The sequence below is a fragment of the Urocitellus parryii genome, chromosome 10 (genome assembly GCF_045843805.1).
Source record: "Urocitellus parryii isolate mUroPar1 chromosome 10, mUroPar1.hap1, whole genome shotgun sequence".
NCBI classification, from domain to species: domain Eukaryota; kingdom Metazoa; phylum Chordata; class Mammalia; order Rodentia; family Sciuridae; genus Urocitellus; species Urocitellus parryii.
Window position 1 is genome coordinate 107,259,624 of NC_135540.1, and position 11,689 is coordinate 107,271,312.

Below are 11,689 nucleotides of genomic sequence, written 5' to 3' on the forward strand. Positions count from 1 at the left end.
ATCCTCCTCCTCTAAAATAATCCAGATAGCTCTTCTAATAGGAAAAATCCAAAATCAGTGTCTATAAATTTAAGAACAGTTTGTTTAAGTAGACTAGGTTTTTCAAGCTCACTGCACAAGATCATTTCTGACTGATGGTTTCCATGGACTTAAAGTATGAAACACAAATACAGTGGCTCTGATAGCTAATCTGTTTCTTTGGCTCTGTCACCATATTGTTCCAACCAGCAACCAGTTACCCTTTCCTCTCTTTTCTACTATCCTCATTCCTCTCAAAGAACAAGTGTATCTCAGAATTTACTTATCAAAAATCCTATAGAAAGATCCTCCCACCCTAGTAAATGGCAAGTCTTTTTACTTTCTCCACAATTAATAAAACTAGAAACTGAAGTAAAAATCAATAGAACTTTCTGAAATATCGTGCCAAACCAACCAAGTTTTCTTCTGTCAAAATGCCGTAGGGTTGGGGCTGGGGCTGTAGCTCAGTGGTAAAGCACTTGCCTCACATGTGTGAGGCACTGGGTTCAATCCTCAGCACCACATAAAAATAAATAAAGATACTGTGTGTTCATCTACAACTAAATAAATATTTTTTAAAATGCCATAGGGTTTAATAGAACCAGAGATAAATCTATGTACAATGTACTTAATAAGACATTGAACTTAATAAGAATTGTACATTTTTATGTGTTGCTGGGAATTAAACCCAAGGCCTCCTGCACACTAGACAAATGCTCTACCAATGAGCTACAACCCCAGGCCAGACTTTTAACTTTGCTTCTGCGTAGTATACCCATATGAAAATGTGATTTGGTTTTATTTTGATGAGGCAGATAGTTCCCAGGGTATTGAAGTATCGATACATGATTGTTTCAGCATTGAGGAGGAATGATTCTTTCTTGTGGGTAGTTCTTGATCTGATAGAGTCTAAGTAATCCATTCCTTGGATAACTAACCTTTTATGTCTTCAGTAATGCCCACATGTTTAGAACTTCATTGTTCATAAAGGGCTCTATATCCATCATGCCAACTGATCATTATTATGAATGCTGGGAGATGGCTGTGGCAAGTATTAACATGCCAGCAGTCTCTCTTCCTTGCTACGAACCTTTAGCTAAGTTATTACCCACTAAATCCTTCCTCCTCTATAAAAAAAGAATGATTATGGTATCATTTTTATAGAATTATAAGAATTAAATATGATAACCATGGTGCATGGAAAGTGCCCAATAAATATTATATGTTATTTTCATTTTACAGATGAAGAAATGTTTTTAGTTGTAGTGATTTGCCGAAGATCATAAAATAGTTCATTTTTTACTCCCATGGTTTTTCCCTTTACTAATACAAATAAAAACAGTCTTGTTAGTAAAATCAATGGTATGAAATTAGATCAAAATGGTGAGTATCTTTTAAAATTAAAGTTTTAGTCATGGGTTAGATGAAAAATTTAGTTAAGTACAATGAAATTTAATACTGTGATTCAGCACAGGAACAAAATTAACTTAAAATGATAGAAAATTTATTATTTCAGGGCTGGGAATGTGGCTCAAGCGGTAGTGCGCTTGCCTGGCATGCGTGCGGCCCGGGTTCGATCCTCAGCACCACATACCAACAAAGATGTTGTGTCCGCCGAGAACTAAAAATAAATATTAAAAAAAAAAAATTCTCTCTCTCTCCTCTCTCACTCTCTCTTTAAAAAAAAAAAAAAAAGAAAATTTATTATTTCAAAAAAGAATAATTTTGGGGTAATGGCTGACCACAAAATTTAGGCTTTAGAATGTGATCACAGCATGTTTAAACAGAAATATGGCATTTTGATTGTTTGAAGCTATTTTTTTTTATGTTGGACTTTAATCATACGTTTATTCTTTGAAATAAACAGAAAGGTTGAGAAACCTAGTTTTTGAGCCATTTTGAGGTGTTGGCTAAGTTTAACCAGTACTGTTGTGACAGATCAGAAGGTAGTGATGTCTTCTTTGGAGTGGATCCTTACCTTTTTTAGATTTACCATGAGCGTTTCAGATATTGGTGAGAAGTTCTGAAGGCGGGCGGGCGGGGGGGACGACGGTGATTTGTCATTCCACTGAGGTGTGAATTTATTTACTGTCCTTTTTGTTGTTACCTGGGCATTTGGCTAATGAATGAGCATCGCTGACTCCCCAGTATCCTTGTCTTTACCTGATTTTGTTGTTCTTTACTTCCCTGTTGCGACAGGAGCTTTTAATTTTGGGAAGTGTAGCAGGACTAGCCTCAGAACAAAATTTAAGTATTCTTCAGTGTCCTCTAGATACTCCCTCCCTGAATATTCAAGGAGAATTGGAGCTGCTGCATCTGAAATCACACCAATCACGAGATGTGAAAAAGTCTTGATGCTAGGTGAAAATATTAATTCAAGAAAGCAGAAATTTTTCTGTCTGAACTGAAATGAGATTCTTCATTGTCCATTTTTTTTAATTCAGTGGAAAACATTTTTATCACTATTGAAAATAAGGGGAGAAATAGAGACTTCAGAAATATCTGTGCACACCGATTATGTCCATTCCTATAAGAAAAATTTCAGAGGTTGTATATTTTTTCTTCCAAAAATTGAGATATGTTTTTTTCTTTCAGTTTTGTTTCTCTTTCATTCTTTTCTAGTGACAATATAAGATCAAAAGTTTTCCTTGCACTTTTGTTTCATTTTTTTTAAAAAGTGTGTTTTCCTATATCAGAATGGGGGCACAGCATATTCTAGAGAAAATAGCAACCCCAGAACTTCATTTTCCTTATCCATAGGGGACAAATATCTATCTTTAAGGCTGTTGTGATATAAATAATGTATATAAAAAGGTGAAGTTTCTGACACACAGACATGTAAAAAATTGCCGGGTGTGGTAATAATAGGGTCATAATAAAGAGCACACTGCATGGCCAAGAGTTGTCCCTGGCTGTCATTGTTGGACTTCAGGCATAACTGCAGCAAATAAAGAATACTCCCTGGTGGCTGGGAGTGCAGCACAGTGATTCCCCAGCACCCCGCCCCCGCCCCCCAAAAAAAGAAAGGAAAAAATGTATGTGTGTGCATATATACGAATATGCACTTGGGGAAATCATAGATTTAAGTTATTGGTGTTTCACATCTCTGTCCTAAGAGCATAACAAACATCCTTATGAGGGAATTAATATGGTAAATCACAGCACAGTAATTGAGGTACAAAAAAATGAAATCACATGAAATGTCGAGTTGTCTTATTTTGAGGTCACAAAAATGTCTAGGGCTAACTTACTGTGAATTTCAGAATAAATCCTGGGAGTCAGGCTCTTTCCTTCCCCTCCCCTCCCCTCCCCTCCCCTCCCCTCCCCTCCCCTCCCCTCCCCTCCCCTCCCCTCCCCTCCCCTCCCCTCCCCTCTCCTTCCTTTCCCTTCTTCTCCTTCCTTCTCCTCTTCCTCATTCTTCTTCTTCTCTCTCTGTTTCTCCTCTTCTTTTTTTAAATCTTTGCTCAGTTTTTATTTAGATTGTCTTTTTTTTTAAATTAAGTAATTTTCCTTTATTTTTGTCTGTCTTTTTAATATTGTTGTACCTCCTAGAAGAAATCATAGAGTCTGCACTCTAACAGATGGACACAGGCAGTGACTTCCTCAGCTCTTTTGTTTTTTATTTTGAGACAGGGTCTCCAGCTTACAATCCTCTTGCCTCAGCCTCCCAAGTTGCTAAGATAACAGGCCAGCACCACCATCCTAGACTTAGGCTGCTCTTTCAAATGCATTCTATTCCTAGCTCAAGTTTGGTTTCACTTAGTGGCAGGTGTCTGTTCTGTTTTAAATTTTGGTGGGGTAATGGTGTGGCTGACAGAAACTTAGGGAACCAGTGATTCTAGTAATCTTCTTGTTACCCTGGGTCTTATTTTTTTGGTCCAAGCCAAGAAAACCAGGCCAAGAGAATATAAGGCTTACACTATCTGCTTCCCTGCCTTCGAAAGGTTTGGATTCCACCCATTCCTCCCACCTGGCCTGGCCTGTTTCTTTCCCTCATCTGGTCCCTTCATCTAGTCTAGATTTCAAAGGGGTAAGAATTTTGACCTGACCACTTTTAGAGAAAGATGGAACAGGTAAGAGGACAAGGAGTAATGTTCAGTTGTAATGCACCACAATTTGCATTCTTCCAGGGCCAGTAAGTATGGAGATTTAATCTATTATCTACATTTTAGAGGAGGTGGAAACTTACTCAGATTATATAGTGAGTAAAAAGAAAAACTTTGGTTTTACTAATTCCAAATTCATCATCTTTCTTCACTTCATTTCATTAGAATGAAGAAAATGGTTTTTGTTTGTTTGTTTACTCAATAATTTGATCATAGTTTACTTACAATAAAATGGACAACTTGGTGTGACTGTAAGGGGACCCTTTGGGGATGCTTTTTAGTTTCCTCTTAATAATAGGTGTCATGTGATCTAAAAGACTGAGTAACAACTAAAAGATTGCCATGTCTTTCTTTCCTTGACCAGCTGGCATTCTGAAATTTCCAAATCAATAAGATATGATTGTTATACTTTATAATGATAGGATGCACTTACCTATAAAAGATTCAAGGACTTCTTGTAATTTTGAGATCATAAAAGTCCTCATTAAATATCCCTGATTGCTAGAGAAATCCTGGGTTTAGAGTTTTAGCTTACCAACATGAAACAAGGATTAAACGATTTTTCCAGAGTCTTCATAATTCTTGGTTGGGTAGAATAAATTCAGATTTTGCTCATTATCAGCATGAGATTTTAAAAACTCACCTTCTACAAGTTGATAAGTAAACCTCCTTTCTTTCCTGAGTCATCAGGATACTGTACAAAGGTTCTCTGAGACCTAGAAAGGCGAGGTCTGAACCATGCCGCCTCCTCATTCAGTCTTGATCTGGAGGGTAGAGATATCCCTCAGAGTGCATTTTCTTCACATCGTATTCCAGATCCAGGCTTTGGGACAGCCTCAGTTTCCAGGAAATTCGAGATGAATGCTCTTTCTGATCCCCTTCTGGTCAGCAATAAACACTGAGCCATTTAGCCAAGACAAGGTCAGACTCTTTGCTCAGGGAGTAAAACCACCGCATCAGCTGCTGTTCCCTTACTTGACAGTGATGTAGAAGTGGCGCCAGTGTTCCTCTCAGTGTTGTGTCAACTTAGTCACCTTCTCATTGAGATTAATAAATGTAAATGAACAGCTATTTCTTGAATTTCTTGCCCTTATTATAATATAATCATAGTTATTCTTATCTAATTAACATTTCATGATCACATTTTGCTAGTTCCTGATCATTATTCAGAACTGAATTCAGCTGCCCTCTGATAAATTCCTAAGTTGCCTTTGTAAGAAATAAATTACCATTTTAAATCCTTCCTTAGACCCTTAAGAACTATTTTGGCCATCTCTGAGTAGTTACAGTTCTCCACTATTTTTTCTCCAGTCTAGTTTGTAGATTTCTTGTTTTCATTTACTATCTGTATTGTAATTTCATTACATTGATAGAATTTTACTATCTGTATTGTCAAAGTTCTTAAGAAAATGAAAGTTCTATATTTTCTTACATTGGACCCCATATCTGCAGAATTGGATAAATCATGATTCTGATTTAAGACACTCTGTTGTCATTGGTGTCTTTATGGTGGCCTGTGTGTGTTTTACATGTGATGAAAAACACACACAGGCCTATGAGCCTACTGCCTGAGAATTAGAATATTACTATAACTTAAGCAATTATGTGAGTTTCTCCTAGTTCACTCCCTTTTCTCACTCCTTATCATTCTACTGATTTTTGTGTAAATGATCCCCCTAACTTTAAAAAAAGTTTTATATAGTTTAAATAATATATTAATTTTTCTTGTTTTTGAACTTTCTAAAAAATGGCATCACACTGTTTATCTCTAATACTTATTTTTCCACTCAAAATTACATTATTAATTTAATCCATGAATTGTAGCTATATATCATTTTCTTTCTTAGGCATGCATGTAATATACTAGTATAGAAGAAAGGAGAAAGATAGTTTTTGCTCTGCCCTTTTAGGTTTTAGTGATTGGGGCTTTATGGATTGATTTGTAAGACGACAGATTTATGGGTAAAGGTTTAGTACATATGCATGTGGAGGCCCTCACAGAAAAGAAATGAAGACCCTGAAGTGGAGAAGTGAAAAACAGAAAGGGTTTCGGCTTCTCGAAGCAGTGCATTTAGGGAAGGTAAATACATCCAGGGAGCCAAAGGAAGATAAGGGTGATTTACTAAGACTTGTTGAGGCAGTCACAATTTCATGCTCACTTCCTGTCTTCACTGGCAGTGAACAAGGCAGAGACCCTCATACTTGGTTCAGAGTGAACACCTTCAGAAAGGAAAAATTATATGTGGTCTTTAGGAAATAATTTGTCTTTTTAGACAATTTTTTTAAAGATAAAAAATAATTTATGTTTTACCTTTCTCCTGTTTGGTCGTGTCAGACTTGGGTTTTTTCCCATTGAATAAGTATAAAATGATGTGGTTGTGTGCTTTCATGCTCTTTATTACTGATGAAATTAAGCATCTCTTCATATGTTTATTGTCCTAGGAATAAAGTGATTGATTTAATTTAAGTGATGGGACATTCACAAAAGTCTAATTTGATGTATTTTTTTTTTTTAATTCTAGATTCCTGTTCATCCTGTACCTGATCCCTTAGTTCATGAAGTTCTAAACTTGGCTTTTAAGCACTTTAAACATAAGGAAGGGTAAGTAAAATAACAACTTGGAATTGTTGCTTTTCTCCAAAGCCTAAGTTGAGACTCTTGAAGATAGTATGAATTCTTATTGATTATTTGTTTTTAGAGTTCAAAGCAATCATTTTCCCATTTCTTTTGAATCGACATAATAGGCTTATAGAAAAGATTTTGTAAAAATAATTCTTAACACTCTAGATTATATTTATAAGAAATGGAAGGTTAGATTTCTTGGCCATTTAAGACCTAAACAAGAAATAGGAAAGGCAACAGAATACAACAGACACTAGTAAGGCAATATGTAAAACAGTGGATGTGTAACCGATGTGATTCTGCAATCTGTATACTGGGTAAAAACGGGAGTTCATAACCCACTTGAATCAAATGTATGAAATATGATATGTCAAAACTAATGTTTTGAACAACCAATAATTAAGAAAAAAAGAAAATTTGTGTACTATCATAATACGAATGAGTATTCAAAAAATATAATACTCTGATTAGGAATTTTTAAATTTATTAAGAGAAATTATTTTAAACATTTAATGAAATATTGTTTGTTTTATTGCTATTTTAGATATTCAGGAACCAACACTGGGAATGTGCATATCATTGCAGATTTATATGCAGAGGTGATAGGGGTTCTTGCCCAGTCAAAGTAAGTTTTATAAATCATTGATTTTGATTTACTTTGTACTTCAGAATGTTTCATTCCTAACTGATACAACAAACTCTGATAGTTAAAGACCCATCAATTTTGCCATTGAATTATCACGAAGCCCTCTCCACCTTTTATTACTCTTCTCTGTTCCCTAGAAGCTCCTTTGAGTAGCACCATTTCTTCAATTCCACTACTTGTTTTACTTTATTTGGGGGTTTCCACAAATGTCTGAATCAAGCAAGTCAAAAATTGCCAAGAGTAGTCAGGACATTTGCCTTATTCCATATTTTTAATAATTTCATGAGAAGTATTTTTTGAAATCTTTGTTTTAGAACTTTACAGAGCTAATAATTACTTTTATTATTTTCCAGTGAGTGTCTTTATTTCTGAGATCACAATACAATATATTTTAATCATCTTATTTGTTTTAATACTGAGCTGAGGGGCTGGGTATGGAGGTCTGTAGTATAGTGCTTGCTTAGCATGCATAAGGCCCTGGATTCAACCCTCAGCACCCCAAAAAGAAAAACAATTGGTAGAGTCTTGGTTAAGTAGAAAATATATCCCCTGAAAAGGATAAAAGGTTAGGATTGTACCATTTGAAAGCATTATTCAATTCAGTAGCAGTTACACTCATGGAGTTATAATGAAACCTCATTTTAGTAAGCAGTAAAGTATCTTAGCACCTTGTGGTTACTCTGAATTTCTGGAAGGTTTTGGATTTCTTTTTGCTGCTAAAAGAAATTCCTAAGAAAGTATTGATTCATATTTTCTTGAATGCTTTTGATAGACTCGTTGGCCCTAAAATCACCAAATAACTATCTTTCTAAATTCCAAGAAGGCAAGCACAATTATTTTAATGTGGGAATAGTTAATTACTAGCATAGTTTAATAGTTAGCATCTTAATTTTAAGTAATACTTTTTTCTGTTTTTTAATTTTTTAAGTCATATTTTATTAATATACTTTTTACATTGTAAAATATACTAAGGACCCTTATATAATCCATGCTTTAGAACTTAGAATGTAGTTTGAATATTTTAAATGATTTAAAACATAGATAATAACACCTTAATATCTCATTTGCATTTAATTAGTAATGAATCCCTAATTCAGGAATATGTACACAAAATCACAGGTAGGAGCAATGTTATATATTGCTCCTTATGGCATAGTAATTCATGATTTTTTAAAAATCAAAGATGAATTTCTATATCAGGAATATAGAAAAGAAGTTCCAAGCAATACATTAGCAAGTTTGGATCAAGAAGAATACTACATTGTAGAATAATAAGTCTAAATGACCAGTAAAATTATAAATGATATCAGCCTCACTAGGCTAATATAAGAGAATCACCACTTCAGAGCCACATTTAAGTGACAACTTGGGCATGTAGTGAGCGTACGACAAAAATGTGGACATATCCTCATTGGGCTCGGGCTCCCAGCTGGTGGGTGAAGCAGGAGTAGGAAAGGGAGGGAAAAAAAAAAAAAAAAACACACACTGGGCATATATTTCAATTTTGTCCCAGTTTTCTTGGATTGTAGTGATTAATGTTTTTTTTTTAATTGGTTAAAAAAATAGGTTCTAATATTATTTTGATGGAACAATTTTATCCATTTCATAAAGGATTTCTTAATGCTAAAGAGTATTTTCATGTAAAATGATAGTCTCCCAGGTTCAAATCAAAGTTAATGTTATACTTCCTAACATGACCATATTTTATTAATCTGTAATTTTCTTTTTTCCCTCACTGTTGTCAGTGACCATTTAGAAAGCATGACTTATTTGAATTCATTTTATCTGTCAGAAACTGAGTAATATTAACAGTAAAATCTTTAGCCAATTCATAATATATAGAGTGGGATGATTAAATATTATTCATAAACTGCTAGTGTCTTTTTAAAGAAATAGTTACTAGTTTTAACAATTGTGATTTGAATCCAGGATTATGCTCACATTTTAAAAATCTTTTGATTTTGTAGCTTACTCACATTGGGCAACCAGTGTCCTCTGTCTCCTCTTCAGGTTTTCTCTGGTGTAGTGAGATAATAATTTTAAATGATAATTAATACTTTAAAATTGGTTGGTTTATCTTTTTAAATAAATTTATAGTGCCCAGTCTGCAAGCTGTGTATCTCTCATCATAAACCTAAAAAAGAGCCTTAAAAATTGGAGATAATTCCCTACTTATATAGAGATGATGACATCATAAGAATAAAGAAATCATGCCATCCCCCAGGAACTCCCTAGTTTTAAAATAAACCAACAGCAACTATAATGTAACTGTTTCTTTTTCCTCCTGTGCTTTTGATAAGGGCAGAGAAAGGAGGTGGTATTTGGGCAACACACCTTTGGATTTCACCCTTAAATACCATGTGGAATATTAGTGTTATAATTCACATCAAATTATGTCTCCATGTATATTAAAGGTTTCAGGCAGTCAGGAAGAAGTTTGTGACAGAATTGAAAGAACTGCGACAGAAGGAACAAAGCCCACATGTGGTACAAAGTGTCATCAGCTTAATAATGGGAATGAAATTTTTCCGGGTGAAAATGTATCCTGTAGAAGATTTTGAAGCATCATTTCAGTTTATGCAGGTATGATATACCTTCTTAGTGGTAGTAATAAGAATTAGCCTGACATTGGTCCTTCTTGTTCTTCATGACTCTCCAGAAGAAGCAAAATGTACATTAATTAATGCACCATTACATCTTATTCCAAGTGCTAAATTCTCACAAGTGTGGATGAAGTTTCTTTTTTTGACCTTAGTTTCTTGGTAAAATAGGAGTTTCACAAGATTATTGTGATATTACAAATTTGTTAGCCTCTTTTGCTAATCTAAGTATACCTTTTTTTCCCTTCAAGGAATGTGCTCAGTATTTCTTAGAAGTAAAAGACAAAGATATAAAACATGCACTTGCTGGTTTATTTGTGGAGATTCTTATCCCTGTAGCTGCTGTAAGTAATTTTATATCTTATATCTTTCATATGTCATGTGAGAACCATACAAACTCTATACTTCATTTCCTCCCTGCAGACTCTTGCAAGGTAGTGAGCTGGGGCCACCAGAGGGTTCCTCTCATTTGTTTGTAGTTCCTTAGGTGTTATTTTGTTTTGTTGATTGGTGTCCCTGTTTTGCTTATCCTTTTGCATGTGTTATTTTTATTTTTTGGTTGTTTAAGATGATAAAGTGAATTCAGCCCCCTTATTCTATTTTGACTGAAAGGGGACTTAATTACTCTCTTTTATTCAGATTTTATTCTACTTAAGATTTTTTTTTTTTAAATGAAGAAACATTTTCATGTTGAGAAACTAAATGTTTTGGCTTAATTTTTTTTTTTTTAACACAAGTTCACTGACTTGTGACCTGTATGTTTAGGTGAAATGGTTTGCACTATTTATGTACTACATTGGAGCCATGCTTAGAAAGGGTAAACAGAGAATTGTAAGAAAAGTTAAGAAGTAAAAATATTAAGGGCAGAGTGGTTGGCATGATTTTTTTTTCTATCTTGACTATTTACTTAAATATTTAAAGTTTCTTTTTTTAAAAGTGGGGAATAACAAGTCCTGAAGGTTTGTTTAGAGGTTTACAATGGTTTGAGTCAGTCCCCTCACCCTCTCACCCCAGTTTTAGATACATTAGACCCATTTATTAAAAAGAAAATGGCTACTGTTTATGAAGCCATGTCAGTTTTCCTCTATCGTCATTAGTAAATATACTTCCTTTTTTGTTGTTGTTGTTTCCATAGATGTTTTTTCTACTTATCCAATCCAAATTGTTGTTTGCACATCCCCCTTTGTCTGAGAATCCTTATTTTTTCCAGGAATCTAAGTGAGATTGAGTTTTAGTTTTTAAGGTGAATTCACCAAAAGGCGCAGGTTGTAGGAAGAAAAACTCTGGACAGTGGTCCGCTCTCCCTGTGCTGCCTGATTCTTTTATGCCATATGCCAGGTTTATCAGTTCACTAGTGCTGCCACAATTACATACCACAGACTAGGTAGCATAACAACAAAGCTACCCAACAGTTGTTTTGTAGCAATGGAGGCTAGAAGTCTGAGATCTGAGAGTGTCCTCAGCTTGGTTCCTTTTGAGGGCTTCAAGGAAGAATTTGTCCTGAGTCCCTTGCCCAGCTTCTTGTGGTTTGCTGAATGTCATTGGTGTTCCTTGGCTTGTAGGGGAAATACCCTATCTCTGCTTTCGTTTTTACATGATTCTTTTTCTTGTGGGCTTGTCCTTTTGTTCCCCTTTTTAAAGGACTCTGTAGTCATGTTGGATTGGGGCCACTCTAATCCTAATTTAGTTAATGAGA

At 34.8% G+C, this 11,689-nt stretch overlaps 1 protein-coding gene across 1 annotated transcript in view; it reads left to right on the forward strand.

Annotated features, from left to right (window-relative positions):
• Positions 1–11,689, forward strand: part of Fryl (FRY like transcription coactivator) — a 232,914-nt gene that overhangs the window by 120,476 nt on the left and 100,749 nt on the right. The window contains exons 8-11 of the mRNA XM_077803150.1: positions 6,647–6,726; positions 7,292–7,372; positions 9,808–9,976; positions 10,245–10,337. Coding sequence (XP_077659276.1) covers positions 6,647–6,726; positions 7,292–7,372; positions 9,808–9,976; positions 10,245–10,337 — 423 coding nt within the window. The remainder of the gene's footprint in view (positions 1–6,646; positions 6,727–7,291; positions 7,373–9,807; positions 9,977–10,244; positions 10,338–11,689) is intronic.